The following is a 26,265-nucleotide window of genomic DNA, read 5'->3' on the forward strand; positions in this document are numbered from 1 at the left end:
GGCTTCAAAGTCAGCACAATAATTAACTCTGAAAAGTAATGTACAGGGTGTTTACAATTTTTTTTATTATAACATGCATACTTAAATATCTTTAAATATCTCAAAAACCAAAGCATTTAAACATATTAAACCCTCATAAAAAATGCGTCATTTTATGCCCAAGAATCCAAAAATTAAATAAAACACAGGGTGTTCCATAAGAAAGAATATAACTTTGGTATGGATCTTAGTTCTGAGACACCTTGTACATTTGAAAATAATTTTAAATTATGCATATTGCCTCTCTACATATACCCCTAAAAAAATGTTGTTTCTACATCTTTCCGTTTTCGTATAATCAACCGAGGCGAATGAGGTGCGCCACCCTGTATATTCCTGGAATTCCATGTTTAACCATGTTATTCCCCCCCCCCCATGTTATAATGTGATTTTCCCATCCAAATCACGCCTCTACAATGGACCATTCGAATATATCAGTGCATTTAACAAAAAAATAGTCTGAGAAAAATTAACTATCTATATAAAAAATAAAAAATATTTAAAAAATTATTTTTTCTTTTAATTAATTTTATATTGTAATTATATATTATCATTTGGCCAATAAATTGACCTATGATCGTATACAGACCTAATAGTATTTTCGTTCGTTTTAGTTACTTACTTTATACATCATTAGTTAATTCTTATCAAACAAATCTGTAATATATTTTTTTCTGTAACAAAAACAGTCAAATGATCAAACGACAACAATGAGTCTTTCCAATGAGAGGATACATTACAATGGCAGATGTTGCCTGTCAATTCACAAATAATTTGTATATATTTTTTGGCTGTAGTATGTCGAACTCTTCTGTGGCTTGTTGGACAGAGTTTAATCACTTTATTTAAAACAGTCTTTAACTTTTACTTCTCACAGGATTCTATTTTGAGTTTGACTTATGTGATCAATACTGTCATCTCATGTAGCAATTAATAAGAAGGAACGATATACCGAAATTGGTTTAAATATTCTCTATGGTTTAAAGAACAAATAAGACAAAATGTACAATAGATCGAAAAAAAACGGCGTCAATGATGGCTATGAAATGAAGATCGCTGTCAAAATGTCATCGATCGTCATTTCCAACCTAAACCAACTGGACGCCGTTCTTTTTTCGATCAGACGGTATTTCAATACATTGTGTATAAAAACCAAAGGCTTTGTTTGCAAATTACAAAAATATTAATTTTATAAATATATTTATAAAATGAAATATTCTTAACAAATATAATAGGTTTTTAAACTTTTCCTACACTGAATAAGCTAAAATGTTAATATTACACTTAATGGATGCACTTATAAACCTTTGGAGCTAGATTTTAAAACTAATTGCAAAAGCATATTTATAGAACTTATAGAACCGGAGATGTCATAATTCAGGAACGGGGACATAATAGAACTGTATAGAACATAACCTAAAAATTGAAGAAGTTTTCCTTATTGTGTTTTTTGAAAATTCGTAGAAAATTAATCCTATAATGAAAAGCAGCTTTGAACTATTTTTTATAAAAAGAACAAAAAATATATTTCAACATAACAAAGAAATGCATTCAAGCCATTTGTCCTGTACAATATGGGATGTATTAACAATCTCTATCTAATTAAAAATTGTCAACACGAGTTAATCATTTTAAATGAAATATATAAATTAGTACTATTATATGCATTATTCACAGTTATTATAACTTACAATATGTACAAAAATATGATTACATGTCTTAAAATCTGAGGGGCTGATAATTGACTTTGTACAGATTAATAACTTATCTTTCTTTACCTCATCTGGCTGAAATTCTACGCGGAAAATGTTCTAAAATAGTAGCTTCAGGGTTCGGAACCACTCTTATAAAGTCTGAATAATACCATTTGCTATTTATAAATTAATAAACTCTCATAAATATCACACGACACGTTTAAACACTAAGCATTACTCGACATTTCGTTACAAAATTTAATTCAACTCAACTTACTCTCGAGCCTAGAGTAGTCGCTCTTCCATCTCGTCAAAGTCCACTTTTAAAAAGTATACGACTTTCCTCCCACAACAATCTAACAACAATTTAAGCTACTTATGACCAGAACTTGAGTATATCTTAGTAGATCCAACAGACTACTGTCAAAGTCTATGGACGATGACTGTACAAAATCAGTCACATTCAAACTCTGGCAACTTAGAACAGTGCCTTAAGTAACTCGTCTTTCTTAAACTAAGAGGGTCAATCGATCCTGTAGAATAATTCGCCTATCGTATAATCTCATATTAATTCGTCCCGAACCCCGCAGTGTGATGTATATTCAGCGTTCTGCCAACGAGGCGAGCTGTGAATTTTCCATAATTCAATTTAATTAGCGACCTAACTATATTACAGCGGCACGTTGCACAGTTATCACCTAACCTCACAGTCTTTGTTGAGTGGAAGAGGAGGAGGGGCGGACTGGAGGGCCTCGGGCAAGCCCTCCAGAGGGTCCGGCTCGGCGGACTGCTGGACGGGGTCAGGTGGCGGCTGGCCTGGCTGCGACGCTTGGTCTTCCTCGGTGCGGGCGGATCCGGGCTCGCACGACGAGGATGGTTTCATGATGTAGCCCGAGCCCTCGCCGCACCGAGACAGCTTCAACTTAATAGGGGTGAGTTTGGGCAGTTGCTTATCTTGGGGAAGTTCGGCTGGTTTTACCGGTACCTTCGTTGGGCTTTGCGAATCTTTCTCTTCGCCAGCATGAATTTCGCTGGCCTGACTTTTCGCTTTGCCAAATCGAATTATTAATTTCGGTAATACTTTCGAGGTAGCGTCTTCCTTAATAATTTGAACTTCGGCGCCCGATTTTTTGCGTTCCTTCTTACGGTGTTTGTCGCTTTTATCTTTCTTTTTCTTTTTCACTTTCAGATCGGCCATGACCAACTTACGGAACTTCATGCTCTCTCGCCGTAAATCGTCTACCGATGGTTTCGGCATAGTAGCCAAGCGTTTCTTCGGCGGTCGTAAGTTCTTTTCCTCCACTTTTTCTTCAGTGACCATGTTGCCCGCAGTACCGATTTTAATTTTCAGTTTAGGTGCAGTAGGAACCGATCTCGGTGGCCGTCCCCTACGTTTATTTCCTGACTCGAAGTTATTTATTGGATTATTACTACTAAAGGTGCGTCTTCTGTCATTAAGATCGTCGTCGACTGAAAGGTCTAACTGTTTAAGTTCTCTAGATAAGCCTCGAGATTTTTTATGATGTTTTGCCTCTACTAAACTGTCGTCAGCTCCAGTGCGGTAATCCCTATAATCCTCTTTAGTAGGTATGCTTGTCATCGATGCTACTGCTTTGGGTATAGTGATGATTGTACGGTTAACAGGTGGTACAGTTGCTGCAGCAATAAAACTAGAATTGCTCGATGGATCATCCATATTCATGTCTTGAGTCCAATATTGCCTTAACAATTCTTTTTTCCTCATCCTTCTCAAACTGGATGTACCTCCCGAAGATATTCCGATTGAAACGCCCGCTGTTATACTACTGACTTGATTTGCTACAGCACTCGAAACTGGATCGATTGGAGGCGGAGCAGCGTTGGGAGTATAGTTGGCAATTGGACCCTTAATTTTTACCTTCAACTGGTTACGGGAATCGGACAGAGACACTTTAATATTGCTACTGTTATTGCTAACAATCTCGGCCGGAGGAAGTTCAGCTGGCTTTTTCGCTGTCAGAGCGGAATGAAGCTCTTTCTCGAAATCTTCATCGATATCTTCAGGAACTTGAGCTCCCGCCGTTCCCGATGCAAATGTGCCTAGAAGATTTTGTTCGCTATATGCTGACTGATCAAAAATAGTGCTATTATATGTTCTCATATCAACAGGTCCAGGCAGAACAGGTGTAACATCTGGAAACGGTATTGGCGTATCTATGTCCCTCAGCGATTCCGTCTTCGATTTGCCATCTTCTATTGGACTGGGCGGTCTCAAATCGCGAAGATCGGCTGTAAAACGGTTCTTTGGACTGGAAAATTTCGGTGAATGGGGTGAGAAGGAATCATATTTCTTCTCATGCACGTCTATCGATTTTCTTCGTTCCCTCATCGATTTGAGATCAGCCATGTTATCATTGGAAATATCGTCGTCAAAATCTAAATCATAGACCGTTCCAACTAATTTATTATGTATTGTATTAGTGTTGATAAAGTCAAAGTCGTTATGATGCCCTCCGCGACCTCGACCCCGCCCTCTACCGCGACCCCTTCCTGAAACTTGAGTTTTTGACATTCCTGACTTCCCTGAACCCCGTTTACTTTCTCCGCGACCTTTACCTGATCCACTCTGTCTTTGTGTGACTTCTTGCCTAGGACTTTTACCTGGAGATTTGGCTGGCGATTTATTCATTAATTGCGATGTCACTCTGGCTGATGTCCTGGTTGGTTTACTTGGTGATTTTTTACCTATAAGTGAAATATACATATTTAGTACTGGCGTAAAAATGTGCAAAACAGCATATAACTTACCCACAGAACTTTTACTGGAAGTGCTAGGAGATGGTAAAGTATTGTTAGTTGGTGTCGTATTATTGCTCAAAACTGGAGATGGCAATACTTCCTCTGATTGGTTACATGGAGGTAACACTGTACTTTCAGTAGAAGTTAATGTAGGTGCTTCTATAGATTGGTCGCTCGGTTGGGTTGTAGTAGGAATGTTTACCATTGCTGCAGTTAAAGCCATATTGTGCTGTGAGGAAGTAAATGCAGCAGTACATGGCGACGAAAACGAAACGTTTTCTTCCAGCGGTTTGGTTTGATGTGGTATGGAATGGGGAAAGGATGCACCAAAAGCAGGTGGAAACATACCAGTAGAACCTGTAGGGGCATATGGAAGTTGAGTGCTATGGTTAGGAGGAGGAAATAAACTAACCGGTACATACTGAGATGTGGGATCTGTATAAGGAGTATAATTATCTAAAGGATAGGGAGGCATTTGTGACATATATGCCATATCAAGTGTAGAGTTATTTGTCATCCTAATATCCGGGGGCATTTTTCCTTCCTCTTCTTCCCTTCGAGAGCCAGAGCTTGAACTGGAACTGGAGCTAGACGAGGAGCGTCGATTAGGCATAACTTCACTATCGGCCCATTTGGCCTGCGGGTGTATATCGGAATATGACGATGGACTGGCCATACACTCCAACGACATTGGAGTTTGGGAGATTCGCGGATCATGAGATGGTGTTAAAGACGTTTCTTTTTGCAGGGCTTCCATATGCGGTGGTATGGAATTCAAAAGTGTCTGTTCTGAAGGTTGATTATGTTGTTTTGGAGGATACTGATTTAGAAATTGTGATTCGTTTATTTGAGACTCATTTAAATAATTGCAATTTTCTCGTTGAGCATTTGTAAAGTTATTGCTCGGGGGAACCCAACGTTCATCGCCCTCTATATGAGTCTCATGAACTAAGTCATGAGGTTGCTGTAGAGAAACATTTTTAAGTGGTTCTGTAGAAACTGGTTCAGTGGGTGTAGACTGATACTGCTGTGACTGTTCATTAGTATTAGATTCAGATAACTGTTTTACTAATTGAGGTGTTATTTCATTTATAGTATCATTGTTAGGTAAAGGAGATTCTTGTTTATTGAGTTCACTTTCAGGTTCCTGAACTGCTATTTCGGGTATACTTTCACTCTTTTCATGATCCACAGAGTTACTCAAAGGTATATCATCAATATCTCCGCTGCTAGATTTTTTAGTAAGTCCCATACGAAGTTTTTCAACTAGATTTAATGTTTCCCTAGCGCTATCTTCTCTTGTGTCTTCTCTAATTGACGTGTTATTAAAAGGATACTGTAAAGAATCTTTTATAACTTCATCTTTAGAAAGAACAAAATTATCTAATTCCAAATCTAAAAGGTCCGTCTCTTTTTGATGAGGTTGGGGAGAAAATATTGATGTGTTTTCCAAGACTTCTAATGATTTGGTAGCATCCTCTGTTTCCTTTTCATAATCTTTTAGACCCGACTTTAAAATGTCTGCATTTGTATTAAAAGTGTCATTTAATTGTAAGGACATTGAATTAGAATACAAATCGCTCTCTGATTGATTGATAGTTTGAATATGATCTTGTGCGTTCTTTTCAATTGTAAGAGAATTATCTTCAAACTTCGACATTTTAAAAGAAGGTTTAATGGGTTCAGACTTATTTTCCTTAGTTTCGCTATTAGTTAATTTATCAGCAAATATATCATCAATACTCCGAGCTTTTACTGGAGATTTTTTAACGGATTTTCTCTCTGCCATTTCGAGTTTACGATCAATTTGTTCTTTTAGTTCTTTATTTGGAGACTTAATCAATGAATCGCATTTTAAACCTTCGGTCTTCTTAGCTAACTTATCAGGAACTTCTTTATTTTCGCTCAACGACTTAATCTTATTTTCTTGGCGACTGGTTTGATGTTTTTCTAAAACTTTCAGAGGACGCTCCGCTGATTTTTCTTGGATTTCGTTGGACTCCAATTTAGACTTACTTTGCATATTTTGTGATTTTTCTGATTTTTTATCCATCGAACCGAATAATTTATCTAAAGTTGACTTAGACTTTAATCCTCCCGTTTTGCCTGCTTTCCTTTCACGTATTTCCCGTTCCAAATCGACTCCTTTCGTCGAATAACTGGAAGAACTTTCAATCAGCTTTTTGTCCGTTTTGTTGAGCGCAGGCTGTAGCTCGGAGGCGCGATCGGACGCTTCCTCATTATTTCTGATAGCGGAATGTGCAAGATCAGTGTCCGATTTTCCCTTCCTGCTACCTCTGGACTCTCTTTCCACACCGACACGTTGGTCATTAGGTGGATCTCTTGACCGGACATCAGCATCTCCGACCCGATCACTGGCGTTTGTGCGTGATGGTCGTCCGCGCGGACCTCTTCCCCGCCCCCTTCGATTCTGTTCCTCTCTTTTAGAAGGCGACGTTGACAGTTTCTTGTCACCGCTGGGCTTGCGGCCTCTTCTCGTTGAACTCTCTGCCGCGGGCAAATCGCCGGTTTTGGACTGCGAGATCGGCGACACCCTTCGAGGCGATGGAGACCGTTTCTGAGGTGAGGGGGAGGACCTTTTCGTTGGCGAAGGGGATTTGCGTGGCGGCACAGGAGAGGCCCTGCGCACGCTCGAAGATGAACTGGAGTCGCTCGAGTCGGAAGAGGATGAAGATGACGCCGCGGACTGGGCTCCCTTGTCAAGAAAGGGCCAGTCCTTAGCATTGCCACTCCGCTTAGCCGTTTCTCGAGGCGACGTCTCGGAAAATAAGCCCTCGGTTCGCTGTTGAGCGCCACCACCGGATGCAGATGTACCTTTTTCTGCGTCGTCGTCGCTATCGGAACTAGATGTACTACCCGAATCTGAAGAACTAGTAGAAGAAGATGATGAACTGCTTGACGAGGGGGCTGAATGTACAGAAGATTTTCGCTTCGACTCTTGTATTTTAGCGGGAACTTTAGGGGTATCAGCTTCCTTCTTGTTAGTTTCTGACTTCAATTTAGTATCAGGTTCCTTTATATCTTTTTTTAGTTTTGTAACTGCATCCCCAGCTTCTTTCAATTTTGAATCAACATTCTGAGAATTATCAGGGGCAGTTGCTGGTTTACCTAAACCGCTTTTAATGTGCTCTGCTGCTTTCTTAGCCGCCTGTCTCTGAGGCACAAAAGATAATAGATCTACGTTTTCAGTATCTTTTGGAGAATGTTCAGTAATCACTTCCTTCTTTTCCTTCTTTTCTTTAACTTCCAGATCTTTCTCTTTTGTAGGTTCTTTAACAGTCCTCGGTTTTAATTTAACTTTAGGTTCTTTTTTATCTTTCTCTTCAACTTTAATCTGAGGTGTTTCATCTGGGACGACAGGGTGTTGTTCCTTTGATCGGTTTGTTAATTTCAAATTTTCCGACGCCTTCTTTGCCGCTTGCCTTTGTGGAACAATTAATTCTGATGGCACATAATCTTTTTTCTTACTTGCTGAATCTCCACTTTTAATTTTCTTCTTAGATTCTGGACTGGTCTTTGTAACGTTTTTGGAACCGCTAGGTTTGTGCGAAAACTCTTTGACAGCCGCTTTTGTTCGAAGTTTGCTCTGGGAATCGTTGGTCGCGTTTGAAGACTTATCGTCGTTCTTCATAGAGACGTCCGAACTGTCGCTGTCTGAATAAATCGAAGACATAGTTTTCTTCTGATTGTCGGAAGTACGAGTTGATTTAAATGGCAATAAATCATCACTCTCACTACCTGTATCTCCAAGTTCGCTAGCCACCTGGCCCAGTCGGGAGCGTGACGGAGGAGCTTCTTTTCTGGGTGGTTTATCGTCTTCACTACTTGTATCGGCTTTACTTTTTGACAAGAGTCGTTTCTTTGGACGAGCACCGGGTTTCCGAGGAGATTTTGACTTCTTCTTTGGAACTCCATCTTCTGAACTGCTTTGATGTTGATTTTCCTTATTATCCTTGGGCCTTTCGTCGCTACTACTAGCACTTGAAAGGCTGCTATCGTAGAAGCTAGCGCTTCTTCGTTTGGAAGACCCATTAAAGTACACTTTCTTATAAGGATTGTTCTTAACGTCGCGGAAAAGACCATTAATATCGCTTCGATGCTCATCTCCAGAATGCGATGGAGACTTAATGCCGGCAATTCGAGCTAAAATAACGTCAAAATCGGATGTGTGGTCCTCGGCCTCATTGTGCGAGTACAGACGGTCATAGATAGAAGGTCCATGGTTGGCCTCAATAACTGCTTGAATAACAGTAGTAGGTAGAGTATTAGATGAATCCAGTACCAGGGCTTGTTTGTGGAAAGTCTGTTCTCTCATGCGGAAAAAGCTGCGGCTAAGCTTTTCTCTGCGGCTCACCATGTAACACAGGTTTCGTACGCGCTCTAGATCTTGTCGCAGCTGTACAAACATCTTCATTTTCTCAAGATCAGCTTGTTCTCGTTTATGTGATAATATGTCGACGTCTTCCGACTTGGGCGGAAGAAGAGGTTTATTATTGCCCGCTTTACGTTTTAACCTCCAGTAGTTGTAAATGTACTGTAAACCTTCAGCATCTACATCAACATGCACATTGACATCTTTGATTGTGACGTGTTTAAAAAATTCCGATTCAATTTCTTGTAGTCGTGCTGCCCGGGCCTGATTTTTTTCTTCGTTTGTCATGTCTTTGCGCTTTTTTCGTTTACAGTCGTCATCTTCCGACCCCGAACATACACTTTTTTCACTTTTCTTGCTCGATTTGCTATGTTTCTCGCAATATGATCTTAGTTTAACGCCATCGTCGGCATTTTCGTCCTCAATTATGGCGCGCATTTCTAGTCCGTGTTTGAAAGCACATGTAACGTGATACGCCGTTTTACACGTTTTAACGGAACACTGTATGCAAGCACCAACGCGCTCACGACAAAGAACACAGATTAGAGCCCAGCGGCTAGATGGAATACTCGATATCTTAGTAATGGGTTCCTCCGTATTGACGATTTTTAGCCATGCCACGTCGCATTCGTCGAGATCGTACGAACAGGCCGCCTCAGCTTGGGCCGGTGCGTGAGATAGGGAGCATGCTTCCACGTCAAAATGGTCATCTTTTGTTATTCGAATGTACTTGTTTTTCGGCCTATAAAACAATACAGTTTAAGAATCTATGATTTTAGTATATTTTTATTATGTTTTAAAATTAAAATTATTAATCAAATGGCTTCAAATAGACCATATAAAGTATACTAATAATATACAGTATAATGTATAATACATATTCAAAGAAAACGCATTTTTTACAGATTTGCGATTCTCATTGATTTATTCTAATAATAATGACACTTAATTTAAATACATAATAACAATAATAATAAAAATATAGTATTTATTTAATGTACGTAACCAATCATCGATGTTAAGCAACGCGGTCATAATTGTATGGGTGACCAAATCTTTTTGTAGATTTTTTTTACTAATTTGTACAGAAAAGAAAAATCTGAAAGCCGTATTTATTTAATTAAATCACAAAAAACAGGGTTTTTAGGCAAGGAACGACGGTCCTAGCGTAAAAAAAGCAAGTAGCATATGAAAGGGCTTCGTTGACACAAGCTTAAACATATTTTTAATTATTGTTATTTAGCATTTTTGAGATTCGTTTTCATATATTTTTTCATGTTTAAACAAAAATGAAACAAGCCAAATTTTTGTCGCAAGTCTGAAAAAAGCCCTATCCCATTAAATAGGTCCGAGTAATATATGGATAGCCCCAAATACCGTATGATCGAAAAAAAAAACGGCGTCCAGTTGGCTGGAAAATGACGATCGATGACATTTCCCATATAATTTTACATATAAAATGACAAGCGATCTTCATTTCATAGCCCTGGTTGATTCCATTTTTTTCGATCATACGGTACTATCTCTATAAAACATAGAGATACAGCAATGATGCGATATATCTTTTAATTATTTAGAATAAAATATATCAGTTTAATAAATTAAACACTGATAAATGTTAAATAAGAATAAAAATGGCTAATCACTATTTTTTTAATTGGTATTGAATCAAGATTGACCTCTACAGCAATAATTTAGTAAGATTAGTTGCATTGCTTTACCATACAGGGTGTTTAAAATTCGGGTCTCGAAAACTCTCAGAGATACAGGGTGGCTTAATTTGGGTCAAAGCTGCCTGTTAGTGAGCCCAATGATAATTCGTTTAGTAATTCAACCAGGGTTAGCAAAAATCATGATTTTTTAAAAAAAAAGTAAAAAATACCAGAATTTTTTTATTTTAATAGAAAACATTATTTAAATTGGATTTCCAAATAATTAGGACTTATTTCCAATTAAAGTCCTATCCTAAATGGCAAAATCTTCATAACCTTGCCCGATACCGATAACATTAACAATTCTACGACGTTTGTCATTTTTCCACATTGGTCACCAAAATATTCCGAAATTAGTGCTATCAAATAAAGTGTAAAGTACTTATTGCAGATCGAAATGTCGGTAGAAATTTGGAAAGAACTAGGACATTGGATAACGCAGAAGTTATCTTGGTCAACATACAGCTGTTTCAAAAAAGATATAAAACAGCATATTTTCTGATAATGATAATAGATTCTCGGGAATGAAGATATAGTCTAACAACAGAGTAACCTAGTTCTGCACTAGAGTTTGAAATGACTCAGTTTTTTTAAAAACTTTATGTTTAACTACATAAATTTAAAAATATATCTCTGCCGTTTAGAGGTCTATAGATTCACAAGAAATTACTTCAAAAATCGGTCCAACATTTTCATTAATGAATAGATATAAAGTCTATGTGTTATACAAATAATTTTTTATATAGTTTTATTACATTTACAATATTTTTCGATTCATTAAAAATATTTAAACGTTACAATAGCAAGTGTAACATTTTATTTGATGAGGGTATATCTGTTATAGAAATATATTTTATATTATAACTTTTACAGTTATTTTTCGATTTATTATACAATTTTAAAAAAAGTTGATTTTTTTTATTTAAATCACATAAAATAAAAAAAGCACATAATTTAAATCATGCCAACCGTGAATTGAACTTATCCTTGTCATTTCTGGAAATATGTCGGAAAAAATTAAATTTTCAGTTTTCGTTTTTTATTTTTTGCGAGTTTATTTTGACAGCTAAAAAAAATCTATAGATACATTCTCAAAGAAGCTCAGTAGGCTAACGGCAGCAATGGTGCCCAGCGGGTAGGAGAGATGGCCTGCTGGGTAATAGAGCTCATACTGCATCATCATCGAGCTCGCGGCATGCGATCCGAACTCGAGCAGCTGAGTGCAACAACATCTCAACCAAACCGGCGATATGGAAGGGTGTGAAAAGGAACATTTTACCCCAGGAGGTAGCCCAACTTTGGGAAATCCTCCCACCTCCACTGAGGTGGCCGAGCCCCATTCGGATTCTGGGGGGGGCTCATTTTCACACGACGACAGTGATCCAGCAGTGGTACACTTGGCTGCTGGATCTTCCCAAGCCACAAGTGCACAGGAGAATGCTACCCAAGGCAGCAAAGGCGCCGGGAGTATCTCCTCTCGACTGGAGAATATGGAGATCGGAGGGACAACCGATGATGATCTCTCCATAGACTCCGACTCCGAGGAGGGGCTGCTCAATCCGGAAGCCGACGCAGGCCAAGGGAAAAGCATCAAGAGGAAAAGTCTAACGGCGTTCCAAAAGGCCAAAAAAGTCTACCGGAACGCTCAGACTTTTTTGAAAAAGATGAGCTTGAAGAAGAAGGAAGACTTGACCGAACGGGAAAGAAACCTCATCAAGCTCAACGAGAGAAAAATCTCCAAATTCGAGGCTGACCAACAGTCAAAGAAAATGGAGGTGATTCCTGAGGAAGGGGAGAAGCCGTCCTCCAAATCGGTGAGAAGGCTTCAGAGGTCCGACGCTATTGTGGAATCTCCAAAGTCAGCAGACCCCAAAAAACCAAAATCTGAAAAGATACCGGTTAAAAGGGGTCGGTCTGGCGAGGGAGAAGGAAACGTAGCAAAAAGGGCTAAACCCTCGACTAGCTTCGATTCGCCGGACGAATGTCAGGTCGCTGTCATTGATCGAGCTGATCTAGATGGCAAAATGACGCCCGAAAGGTGGATGGCGGTTGAGTCGAGGATCCTGATGGCTATCGCCGAAAAGGAGGGAGGCAGCGACGAGGAAGTGATCTTCGACGGGGCTGGATGGCAGAAAGGTGTCAAAGTTGTGGGTTGCAGCAACAGGTTGTCGCGAGACTTCCTAACGCAAGTAATCCGCAACTGCAACGACATCTGGCCAGGAGCCCGACTAGAGGTCATTCCCAGATCGCAACTGCCCCTAAGAAAAACGATCTCATTATGGATCCCTCCTCCAGTACCGGAGAAGGATGAGACAACGATGAAGATCTTGGCGAGACAAAATAAGAACCTATGGACACAGGACTGGAGGGTAGTCTCATCAGTCGCCAGTCCAAACGGAAAAGGAAGGGATATAGTGATCGCCATTGACGAGGCATCACTAGATCGCTTGAGGAAATCGGAAGGAAGCATCAAATTTGGTCTCGGGGCTCTAAAGGCGAGGCTTCCTAACGACAAGAATGGCACCAAGTCAACCAGGGCTGCGGGTGGTTCAGATTAATCTGAACCACTGTGAGGCCGCGACGGAGGATTTGATGCTGTTCATGAGTGAAAAGAAGGTGGACGTGGCCTTAGTCCAGGAACCATGGATCGCAAGAGACAAAATCCAGGGACTGAGGTCAAAAGAATACATTCTACTTCACCCACAGATTACAGGTAAAAAGAGAGCGTGTATAGTAGCAAGAAGAGCACTAAAGCTTACATTGCTATCCCATTACAGCACAAACGATCTGAGCGTGGCCACGTGCGAGGACCAAAAGGGGTTCAAACTTCTACTGGTCTCAGCATACATGCCATACGACGAAGAGAATCCCCCGCCGGAAGCGGTCCGAAATCTGGTTCGAGAAGCCAGAAGAATGGGCCAACAGCTGGTGATAGGATGTGACGCCAACGGCCATCACGTCCAATGGGGAAGCAAGGATATCAATGAAAGAGGTGAGTCAATAATGGATTTTATACTTTCTAATAACCTTACTATATGCAACAGAGGCAACGTGCCAACGTTTGCAAATAAAATTAGGCAGGAAGTTTTAGATCTAACCTTGACCACGGAGGGACGGGGTTTGATAGTCGAGGATTGGAGGGTTGATCTGGAGAGATCCTTCTCCGACCATAGGAGAATACTCTTTAGGATTAAACGAGAAGTCCCGCTTGTTAAACCCTATAGGAATCCTAGAAAGACGGACTGGAGTAAATATGAAAAACTCGTGAATAGGTATTCTAGCGAAGGGGAACTAACCCATATGCCGGAGAAATCGAATCGCGACTATATAGACAATACGGTTGAGAAATTAGGAGAAGTGCTTATTAGAGCTTTTAAAAATTCATGCCCTGTTAGCCGACCCCGTAAAAACACCAAACCGTGGTGGAACGCGGAGTTACGGCAGACTAGGACAGGAATAAAGAAGCTATACAATAAAGCACAAAAGGAGAAAACGGAAGAAAGTTGGGACGTTTATAGAAAGTGTTTCAACGAATATAAAAAGAAAATAAGAGAGGCTAAATGGGTATCGGTAAAGGAATTCAGTGAGTCCATCAGGGACACCAACGAGGCGGCCAGACTGAGGAAGGTACTGTCCAAAGAACCGATGGTACCAAGCAACATCAGGAGACCAGACGATTCGTGGACTGAATCCAACGCCGAGACCCTCAATCTTCTAATGGAGACCCACTTCCCTGGCTGCAAGGACCCTGAACCAAACGAAATCGATCGGCAAGAGCCGAGAGACGACAATGGATCAGGGGACGAAGCAGAGAAGAGGGAGAAGATCAGCAGGACCATCACAGAGGAGAGGGTAGCATGGGCAATTCGTTCATTTAGCCCATACAAGTCGGCAGGAGTGGACGAAATAACACCAATCATGCTGCAAAAAGCTCCAAGGAGCATCAATACCCTACTAACCAGGATCTTCCGGGAATGCCTATATTTGGGGCATATTCCAAAGAAGTGGAGAGAGGTAAAAGTGGTCTTCATACCTAAGGCGGGTAAACCAAGCCACTCTTTACCCAAGGACTTCAGACCTATTAGCCTATCATCGTTTCTACTGAAAACACTAGAGAGGCTGATAGATCTACATATTAAGGAGACTACAGATATTGAGAAGCAATGTGCTGCGCAACACGCATACCTTAAAGGTAAGTCAGTCGAAAGTGCTCTGCATTCGGTAGTAGGTACAATTGAAAAATCCCTCAGGGATAAGGAATACACATTAGTGGCTTTCTTAGACATAGAGGGTGCTTTCAATAATGTAAAGACAGAGGCGATCAAAAAAGCCATGGAGGAACTAAAGGTAGAGCAATTAACCATCAACTGGGTGTTAGAAATGCTAGAGAACAGGACTATCACATCGGAGATGGGAAACAGCTCAGCCAAAAAGTGTGCAACAAGAGGCACGCCACAAGGAGGGGTATTATCACCTCTGCTGTGGCTGATTGTAATGAACCCGATCCTGACCTCTCTGACAATGAAGGGAATTAGGATAAAGGCATATGCAGACGACGTGGTAATATTGATCGTTGGCAAAGACTTGCAGACGATCAGTGACATCATGGAATCTGCTCTGAAGAAGTTAACGGAATGGGCAAAAGGAATGGTTTGGGCATCAACCCAGACAAAACCGAGCTCATTCTGTTTACAAGAAAATACAAGATACCCAAGTTCACGCTACCAAAGCTGGAAGGGAAGACACTTGTACTTGCTAAGGAGACAAAATATTTAGGAATCATTCTGGACTCGAAGCTTTCCTGGAAAGGAACACGGAGGAAAGGATGATAAAGGGAATAAATGCATTCTATGCATGTAAAAACTATTTGGAAAGAGATGGGGTCTGCAACCGTACATTATACACTGGATGTACACTGCTATAGTTCGACCAATCATCACTTATGGAGCACTAGTATGGTGGGAAGCGGTACTTAAAGAGACTAATAGAAAAGCCTCACAAAAAGTACAGCGATTAGCAGCTCTAGGTACAACTGGAGCAAGGAACAACACAGCGCAAGCTGCGCTAGAAGCAATTCTGGACTTGCAATCAATCGACTGGCTCGTAAAGGATCTGGCCGCTAAGGGTGCCCTAAGATTAAGGGAATCCAATCTGTGGAACCAGACCAACTACGGTCACTCGAGGATATTGCCAGTGATAGGGAAAATCATGGTGAACCGAGTCCACATCTGCTAGACCAGAAAACGGACTATATGCTCACCAAACATGATTTTGGAGAAAAGATAAGAATTCGCATTCCGACAAGAGAAGAATGGGAAAGCAACCGAGTAATGAACACTCAAGAGATAGCAGTCTACACAGATGCTTCCGCAAATTCAGGGGGCACAGGTGTGGGCATCTTCTCAGAGAAACTAGACATCCGACGATCTTTGAGGCTATCGGATGGCTGTAATGTTCTACAAGCAGAGGTTTACGCCATAAAGGAAGCGGCTAGTTGTATACGAGAGAAAATTGCTGATAGACCAATAGGGGATATAGTGATATACTCTGACAGCTTGCCCGCATTAAGAAGCATCACCATGCAATCAGTGAGATCGAAAACTGTGATGGAATGCCGAGAAGCACTGTCCTGGCTGCGTCGGGGTGGGGCTACTCTGTGCTGGGTGCCAGGCCACAGCAATGTGGTGGGCAATCAGGAAGCAGACAGACTCGCCAAAGACGGGGCCAGGGGAGAGGCCGTGGCAGATGACCCACCACTTTTGACGATCAACACACTGAAGGAGGCTATAGGAACTGCCATCAAGGCCAAGCAGCAAGAGACGTGGCAACACCGTGAGGACTGTGCTACAGCTCGAAGACTATGGCCAGTGGTAGATAGCAAAAAGACAAAACAGCTACTAGAGCATAAAAAGGACCTAGTACGCATAATTGTAGGTGTCGTCACTGGAAACTGTTCCACGGGGGTAAACCTCGTAAGATGGAAAGTTTCCGACGACGACTACTGCAGAGAATGCGGAGAGGAAGAAGAAACCATAGAGCACCTGCTGTGCCACTGTCCGGCACTGGAATACCGACGCATTAAAACTTTAGGGCAAGGTTTTTTGGAGGGACTAGAGGAAGCAGCAGAAGCCAACATCAGCGACATCGGGAACTTTGCAAAGAGCTGGAAGTGCTTTAACGCAAAGAAAGAATGAGAGGAAGGTTTGGTAAAACAATACAGGGGTATCGCAATGGGCCCAAGGCCTCCGAGTGAGGGATCAAATATGATCCCAAACCCCAGCAACCTAACCTAACCTAACCTTCTCAAAGAAACTTTTTTAGCTTTATCCTTTGGTCATGTCAAAAATCAATTAAAACGATTTGTTTTTCTGAGGCCATCATCAACTTCCTTTTTATCGGCAAAGATCGGCAAAAAAAAAGTTTTTTTTAATTTCACTCAAAATGAGTTATTTGGGTCATAAATGACCTAAATACAACATATTTTTATGGCGTCTGTCTGTCTGTCTGTCCGTCTGCCCGTCTGCAGCACGATAACTCAGAAACCGCTAAACCGATTTTAACCAAATTTGGCACAAAAATACTGTGGCACCCGAGAATCTGGCCATTACTTTTTGGTGGGGGTGGAGGGTTGGTAAGGGGGTATGGGAGGGGGTTAAAAATTTTAAAAAATCGTAATTCCAAAATTACAGTAGCTAGCGAAACGCGGTTTTCAATTTAAGATTAGGAATAATATTTGCAACAAAATTTGTAATAACATCAAAATCAGTTAAAGTCGCAGTTTTTGAGATATTCCGTGTTTCCGTAGTCCGTTTTTGATAAAATCCGCGTAGAGAACTCCAAACTCCCATCGGACGCGACCCCAGGTGGCGGATAGGGGAAATAACCGCGGACCAAAATTGGAAAAAGTCCTTTACTTCGAAACTAAAAGAACTGCCTACCAACTTTTTATTAACATATTTTAGTATGGGCGGCTATACGTGCCTCCCGGCGCCAATTTTTTAAATAGAGATCTAGACTTTTTCTATTATTTCAATTTTTAGAAGCTTATGGCCTCACAAGTCCCAAATGCAATGATGTATCGCACTTGCCCAAAAAATGTAGCGTCTAAAAAAATATATAAAAAAACCATATTTGTATTTAAAAAATAAAAATAATAAATTCAGAAATGGTTCCAGAAAAAATGACGTCACTAAAGCGTGAAGTTAAGAAAGTTTCTTTGAGAATGCCTTTACAGATTTTTTTCTAACTCTATAAACTCAAAAAAATAAAAACAAAAACCGGAAATTTCAGTTTTCCCGCCACATTCTCGGAAATGAAAAAGGGAAATTCAATTACTAAACCAATTACTATTGGGCTCACTAACAGGCAACTTTGACCGCATTTTATGCCACCCTGTATCCCTTACCCATTTCAAAAGTATAAGATTACAATAAAAAAAATAAGAAAAATAGCTACAAATTTTAATAAATATTCTTCTGTAGAAGGAAGAATCATAGCACATCTAGATCTTCTAAATCATAGCACAATATATGCAGGTACGAGAGACATATTAAAATCTGCAGTTACAGTTAGATCAATGGATCTTTGCGTGCACGTCACAAAACTATGATTAACATCAAATCAATTCCCTTTTATACGCTCCCTTTCTAACTTAAGCAAGACAATTCGAAGAAACACTGAACGTATGTCTTCATAGTTATCCGACCTACGGTCGGAACTAAAGTTATGTGTAAGACAAGGAAAACCCCTAGCCAAGGATCACTCAAGTTTCTTTTCTAAACATTTAAAGTCAATGCCGGCGAACGCAAAAATAAATCGATTATTTATTTTCGGGTTCTCGTTTTAAAAAAACTTTTTTTGTACTAAATTTAGTATGTTTTTTTTAATAAAGGTACACTGGTGTTCACAACCTCATTTGCATTGTAATTTCTTGTTTTTATTTTATAAGGGGTCCAAGAACAAAGAACTACATCCTACTAAAAAAAGACAGCTTTTCCTTTATAATTTCCTAAAAAAAGTAACTTGTACTACAATTTAGTACATTTTGTGGAGACGTGCGTACATCTGTAAAACCCTGGCAGCATCCATGCATGACATTTTTGTCATTCAGTGTCATAGATAAATGCAACAAGTTTAGATTGGAAAGCCCCAAAGGAAAGCCCGTAAAAATTTTATGTCGCAAAATTATTTTGGGTCGCGACCGTTATACGCGATCTGGCGCTGCTATAGCGGTCGCTAAGAACAACGGCAAACAAAAACAGAAATAATTTTCTCTTGTCAAAGTCAGAATCTTCAAAAATCATAATAATCTTTCAAAATCTAAACCGCTCTCATTAAAGAAATTCCGAAAAGTGTTTATATATCGTTCATTTTCAAAGTAATTATTGCTATCTTGTGAGTTTAATTCAAGTTTTATTTACTCCAACCGGTGATAATTGTGAAAAAGTGGCATTAAAAACTTAAAAAGCTGTGCTGTGAACTGTGAATTGCAAAAATCATCGTGGATCGTGGCATAACTTTTTTTTTATGCGTCCTTATATAAAATAAAGTTTCTTGTATGCAACACACTGTATTTTATTTATAAAATTAGACGATAATAATAATAAATTTGAATAAACAATAGGTCTGTTCGTTTTCCTGTTATTATCGATTCTGAATCGTCCTAGAACTCTCCAGCGCATGCGCAAATGAAATAATGTCTTCATATTTTCTTCTGCGCATACGCATCACAATTCTAGGACGGTTCAGAATCCGTAATAAGAGGAAAACGAAAAAAGCTAATATTTGGCGATATAATTCCGGAAAAAGCCGAACCGCTCCGAAATTTTCAAAAGTTTTGGGTCGCGACCGTTGCAAGAATAGCGCCAAATAGTGTTTACATTGTCCTTATGGGCACTTTCCAATCTAACCTTGTTTCATTTATCTATGTTTAGTGTTGATGTTTATGATTTTGTCATTTTGCAAAAAGTTAGGGAAAGTTGTTTTGTACCTTTATTTTCTTTGTACATCGTTTATTGCCACTATCTTTTGTGAAAACTTTTTGTGATTTAACAACAGTTCTTTCCAAAATTAATTTTTCGTGATTCGTTAATATAATTTAACATTAACATTGAAATGCCAGGAAAACGTTTAAATTCTCAAGCACGTATCCTTGTTGGAAGTCTTATCTCTTATTTTACGTCTGAAAAAGAGAATAGGGGCCACTAATTTCTCTGAATGCGGTCCAAGAGGTAAATATATATTTTGATTTATAAAAATACAAGCGCCTAACTAATAAATTTACAGAGAGTTGCTGATGCCTTGAAGATCAGTCTAAGAACGGTTTCAAGCATTAAAATGTGACATCAAATTATGACGTGCACGCAAAGATCCATTGATCCAACTGTATCTCTTTTATTCCAGTTTTAAGTCTATTTATAATAAAGACTGTCCAACGAGTCAAGAAAGATTTTGACAGACGACATCCAAAGAATGACAGAACATACAATTTAACCTGTGAATTAATAAGACAACTGTTACTGTCAGATATCTTCTCATTGGACAGACTATATATGCAGGGTGGTTCACGGTAATGGTACGTTAGATGTTTATGGGGAACTGGTGACAAGATTTTTTTAAATTTAGAGTTTTGCATAAAGGCTCCTGCTCCATCTGCCTAAATTCTTTTCAGCATTACAATTTGCCACTTCATATTAAAGTAGTAGCAACTTTGTTGCTTTAAATGGAACACCCGGTATATTATTACATTTTTCGAAAGTACTTTCATATCTCATAATTTCTCTATTATATACCTTATATACCTTATTATATAAATATACTAACCTATACTTTAGAGATTTTTTTTATTTTTACTTAAAAGATTTTTTTAAATTTAGAGTTTTGCATAAAGGCTCCTGCTCCATCTGCCTAAATTCTTTTCAGCATTACAATATGCCACTTCATACTAAAAGTAGTAGCAACTTTGTTGCTTTAAATGGAACACCCGGTATATTATTACATTTTTCGAAAGTACTTTCATATCTCATAATTTCTCTATTATATACCTTATATACCTTATTATATAAATATACTAACCTATACTTATCTCCAATAGGTTTTGAGATAAAAAATAAAACGTAAAATTGACAAAAACATGATCTTGAATAAGCACTGGTAAAATCATGAAATGAACATTTTAAAATTCGATTTTAAAATGATTTTCAATTCATGATTTTACTAATGCTTATTCAAAATCATGTTGTATGGTAATAATGAGCTGCCTCCCACAATGTGACAGACCTTTGGCTCTATGAAAGGGTTCCAAGAGCATGTTTTTGTCAATTTTACACATGTTTATTTGTTACCTCAAAAAATGTTAGAGATAGAGATTAATATAATAGAAAAATTGTGAGATATGAAAGAGGTTTCCAAAAAATGTAATAATTTTTTATTACTTACTATTAATAATTGAACACCCATTGGTATGGGTGTTCAATTTAAAATGAGAACAAAGCTACCACTTTTCAAATGATGCGGCAACATTGTAACGCTGAAAATATTTTAGTGGCCTTTAGGTAAAAATCCAAATTTTCAAAAAAATCCCATCACCGGTTCTCCATAAACGTCTAACGTACCATCGCCGCGAATCACCCTACATATCTATTATAAAATACTACTATTAATTCATAAAGAATACTTACAATCGAAAGTCGTACTTAGCACGTCTGTTAGTCAGGGTAGTAACCAAAGGTTCAGGCAAAGAGTCTGGATTAACCGGAACTTGAACGCCCCTCTCCCACTCTTGCTTCCATTGATCCACGATGACCCAGTATTCATCTAAAGCCAGTGGTTCCGAGTCCGGCAATTTCATGGCACTACAAACAGAAAAAACAATGTTTTATATTTATTTCGTTTTAAATACAATTATTGTTATGAAATGATTAACGACCAACCCATAACCAAATATTTCTAGAAGTAGACGATTTTTTTGTAGTATATTTTAGCTCTACTGCTATCGCAAGCGTTTATTGTGGCTTAAGCTTCATTCAGAACCTCGAAATCAGTGGAATAAATTAGTAGTTTCAATTAGCGTAGAAGCTTGTTCACCTAATTTTAATGTAAGCATTCAGAACGTCATAATTAGTGGTAGTAATTCTCAATTAGTGGAAAAAGTTAACAAACTTTTGATTTTTCCACTATCATCATCATTTCATTTTGGCCTTTGATTATCACCCGTCAAGAAAAATTTTGGTTAGAAATCAAAAGTTTATTGTTTTATAAGCCAAATATTATGCTTTCTCTATGCATACAACAGACTACTGCAAGCTGTTGCTCGGGTATTTTATTAATTTTAATTGTATTTTTTAGACATTGTGAATGATCGTAAACTAAAAAGTATAAAGTGTAACTGAAACCACTAATTTAATCCACTAATTGGGAGGTTCTGAATGAAGCTTTACATTTATTAATCAAATCTCAATAGAATGACAATGACCATTTCTGAGGAAACATAACACAAATTATTTATTTTTTATGTATATTTTAGTAAACCTTTATGTGACTTCTTATCCAACATGTGAATCCTGCTGATTGATTTGACTACAGTATGTTATAGTGTGTTTAAAAAATATAATGACCCACAGAATCCGTAACACATTTAAAATATAATAAAATAAATATGACAGCGGGCAATAAAAGTAAAGAAATTAACATGTTGGCTGACCAAATACAAAAAAAATAAGTAAATTTAAAGCAAAGCATTTATCAGCTACTACTGAGATACTCAATAAAAATTAAATTCGATTTTGAATTATTATAATCTTTTCCGAAGCATTGAACTGATGAATTTTGTGCTTTTTATATCATTTAAAAATAGCAAAAATATGACTTAATAAAAATTAAATAATTAAAATTCTATCAATGACAATCTGTGAAAGAATAAAAACGAAATGATATAACTACAGAAACGCCTTTTGATTTTTTGGACTTTGAAAAAATTTGGAAATTTGGAAAAGTATAAACGAGATTAACCATTTTAAAACCAGCAAAATTTTTTATGAAGAATGTATTTTTCTCAAAATGTCAGTAATAAAAAATATATTTTTTCCTCTTGCAAAGACAATCCGGGGACATACTGTATATGAAACACCTATTATGCAAGACATTGGAATACTTAAGCATGTTCAGCGGAGGACCACTAAGGTTCCTTTGGAGATGAGGAATATGCCATACGAGGATAAACTAAAAAGGCTTGGTCTAACAACTCTTCGCGAACGAAGAATTCGTGGCGATCTAATCGAGATTTTCAAGATCACAAGTGGCTATTATGGAAGCATTATGAACAACTTCTATATCAGTCAAACGCACAACCTTAGAGGACATAATGGAAACTTAGACAAAGAACGCTGTAACAAACTTTCAAGGTAGAACTTGGGAAGGCTACAGTATGATATAGTAAATGCTAAAGAATATCTTTTCATTCGCTATATGTGATTGTATACTGTGATGCTATTTTAATTTAAATTTATATTTTTGTTGAGTGGAATATAGGTGGTGCAGTATTTATTTTTTTTATTTTCAACTGTGATAGATAAATGTGTGATTATGATATTCAGTAGTGTCAAGAGGTTTCACCACTCCAGGGTGCAAAGTCAACTTGATTTAAATCAACGGATTTTTTTATTTTAATCATGGATTGTTTAAAAAACGAAAAATAACTGTACAAGTTATAAAAACTTTCCTACAAACCTTTAAAAAATTATTCCTATAACAAATATGCTTTCTTTATCAAATAAAATGTTACACTTGAGGTACGCGCACACTGACCAGAGCCGCACGCGCCGCATCGACCAAAAGAAAATATTGTTTGTGTTACTTTCAATGAAGGTGCGCACACTAGCCAGAGCCGCACAATAATATTTGAATATAATTAAAATATCATACCTTATCAGATCTTTGCGGAAAAGTTCAGCCGGTGCTTCGGTAGTTGTACGATTATAAATTGTCTTCAGGTCGTTTGAACGGGGCTGCCAAGAACTCTGGGCTGACTGTAGCGCAGCCAAGGAGGCCGCCTCCTCTTCCTCGGCCGCCGTCCGCTGTAATTTATATTTAATATACAAAGACTGAAATGTTAAGATTGAAAAATGCAATTTTTACACTACAATAGGAGAAAGAAGTACTCTCAAATTTAAATTTCACCACATATTATTATTGGCGAGTACAGTGATATAGATTAAAAAAAGAGGTATAGTGAGAGATGCTTATTCATAAGAAACATTCTTTAAAGTTCATATTTATGAGTCAAGTAATAAATTTTATTTTTGATTTCAGAAATATTATAGAAATAGATACTATAATAATAGTTCTAGAAAGATAATTGCTAGTGAACACCAAATCTTACCTTACGCCTTTTAACAGGAACTGAACCATCTTCTGATCGATTAGGCCTTTTTACTCTCTGAGACATTGCACTTTACTTGTGCTGATAGAATATTTCCTATACATCCTAAAATGTGCCTTTATATACAAAAACTGTCAAAATATAGTCATTGTTGTAAAAAGTAATTGATATAGTAAGTGATCTTAGATTTCTTATACGAATAACAAGCTTATTTAAAAAAGTAAATGTCTAACCTAGAAAACTATTAATAATACTTTTGTTAGTATTCTAAATATTTCTAACAAACTTCTAAAGGTATATAACCATATGTAATAGATTAAAATCAAAATATACTCACTACATAGCTTCACCAAAAAGAACTGGTAAAATTGTCCAAACATTCATTTACTGCAACATGAAAATCACTGTTAGATTCTCAATATCACTTACACTATTATAAATTCTATGGTTTACTTTATATTTCTACTAATTCTTCGTTAGTAATGATATACAAGCCAGCAACTACACTAACTACAACAATTTGAAAAACAACTGCATTTAACATAGATTGCTTCTACAAAAACTGAAACCCTTTGATTGTAATGCTTTTTTACATTTTCCTTAATATATAATAAGCTTCTCGTCTGGTGCATATCACTAATTATGCATGTTTTATGTCTAAAATATAAATATGCTTGTAAATATATCTAAAAAGTAGATTGTCAAATAATAGCAGAGGTGGCTCCCATGTCCGAATTGTAAACATTTACGTTTGGGCTTTTTCACTAGCACTCGCACGGTTAAACGCGTTTTAGGCTAAATCTTCACTAAAAATATAATGTTCTTTACCATTGGCTTCAGTTTTCTCATGCTTATGATTGATTTTTAAGAGATTTTAATTAAATCGACTCCATTAAACTCCATTTGGTAAGACCAACAACATTGACAATGTAGAGGGCAGCACACGCATACCAGTCGACGACATAAGTATGAAACTAGGTTGTGTCTCTTTCTATTTCCCCTATTTTTGTAAATTCTTGCGCCGATCGATAGCATACAAAATTGTAAACTTAAAAATTCTGTGAGTAGCTTTTTTATAATTTCTATTTGAGAATTTTCGTTTAATTAATAGTGATGTAAACGGATATTTTAGTTTATAGTACGACTTTTGCAATTAGTTGTGTATCTATCTCGTCTATGTCTGTCTCCCTCTCTTTCCGAAACGACATCCTTTTTGATTTCACCCATCTGAAATAGTTTCGAATTAGAATTCGATTTTTAAATAATTTATCTGAAGATTATTAGTACCTTTTTTGTTTTCTTTTTATACACAGTATAATTTTTCATTAATTTATTCCTTGTGTAATAGTTTTTCGCGCCATCAAAATAGAGACGATCACGTGACTAAATAAAGAATTTTTGGTGGGGGATAGCTTCTTATTGGCATAAAAATTTTCAGTCTTCAATTTTGACATTGGACAATTGGAGAAAGTGTGGGAAATTAAAGTTCCCCGCAATATATTTTTACCAAAAAATAAAAATTCTTCATGATAAAACTACTGGATAAAACGTATTAAAATGTAGTACTAATTATCAAAATAAAGTCTTCAATCGATAATAAAATAAGTTACGCCCACTTACAAAATAGGTACGAATGCATTTCTAATTAGGTATTTTGTTAAAAAGGAGGTGTTTGGTTTGCAGTAGAAGCAGAGAGTAGAAGCATTCTTGTACCGATATAACAAAAATACATACATCCAAAACTATTAACACAAAATTAATATATAGAAGCCAATAATAGATAATATGGAATAGATAAAAAATCAAATGTTTCACATGGAAATCATTAAAAAAACAAATGAGTTCAAATTATTTCTAGATTACATCAGAGTCTACTTGTATTGTAAAAATGAACTGCTTTAAAAAAGTAAAATAAGTCAAGAAAGTAGGTAGTAAATTCAAAAGTAAATTAATAAAGAGATTTTATCAAATAGGGTATTTTTTCTAAAAAATTTGCATATATCAACTTGGCAACATTGGAAATGTTTTGCCTTTACATCATATAAATTTTGAAGTTTTTATATGATTCTAAAATTCGCGCTTTCAACCAGCACTTTCAACCTGCTTTCAACAACTTTCAACATGCTTTCAACCACTAATAGATCATAAACTTGTAGGATTTGATTTGTGGAAAGGAAATTTGGGTATACCGAAATTTGAAACCTGGATATTTTTAATGCAAAATATTGAGAATCCAAAAACAAATCGGTATACCAACAAATCTATAGAAAT

General features: G+C 37.5%; 1 protein-coding gene across 1 annotated transcript; it reads right to left on the bottom strand.

Moving 5' to 3' along the window:
* Nucleotides 1-268: 268 nt before the first annotated feature.
* On the bottom strand, nucleotides 269-25,374 carry LOC115890118 (PHD finger protein rhinoceros). Its single transcript, XM_030910266.1, has 8 exons — nucleotides 25,282-25,374; nucleotides 24,823-25,221; nucleotides 24,332-24,651; nucleotides 23,995-24,099; nucleotides 23,538-23,689; nucleotides 21,296-21,469; nucleotides 4,521-9,646; nucleotides 269-4,457 (listed from the first exon to the last, which is right to left on the bottom strand). The coding sequence occupies exons 4-8, from the start codon at nucleotides 24,058-24,060 to the stop codon at nucleotides 2,428-2,430; spliced, it is 7,548 nt and encodes a 2,515-aa protein (XP_030766126.1). The 5' UTR covers nucleotides 24,061-24,099; nucleotides 24,332-24,651; nucleotides 24,823-25,221; nucleotides 25,282-25,374; the 3' UTR covers nucleotides 269-2,427.
* Between the last annotated feature and the right edge of the window lie 891 nt (nucleotides 25,375-26,265).

This window comes from Sitophilus oryzae, unplaced genomic scaffold, assembly GCF_002938485.1.
Source record: "Sitophilus oryzae breed Bouriz unplaced genomic scaffold, Soryzae_2.0 scaffold_1177_pilon_pilon, whole genome shotgun sequence".
NCBI classification, from domain to species: Eukaryota; Metazoa; Arthropoda; class Insecta; order Coleoptera; family Curculionidae; genus Sitophilus; species Sitophilus oryzae.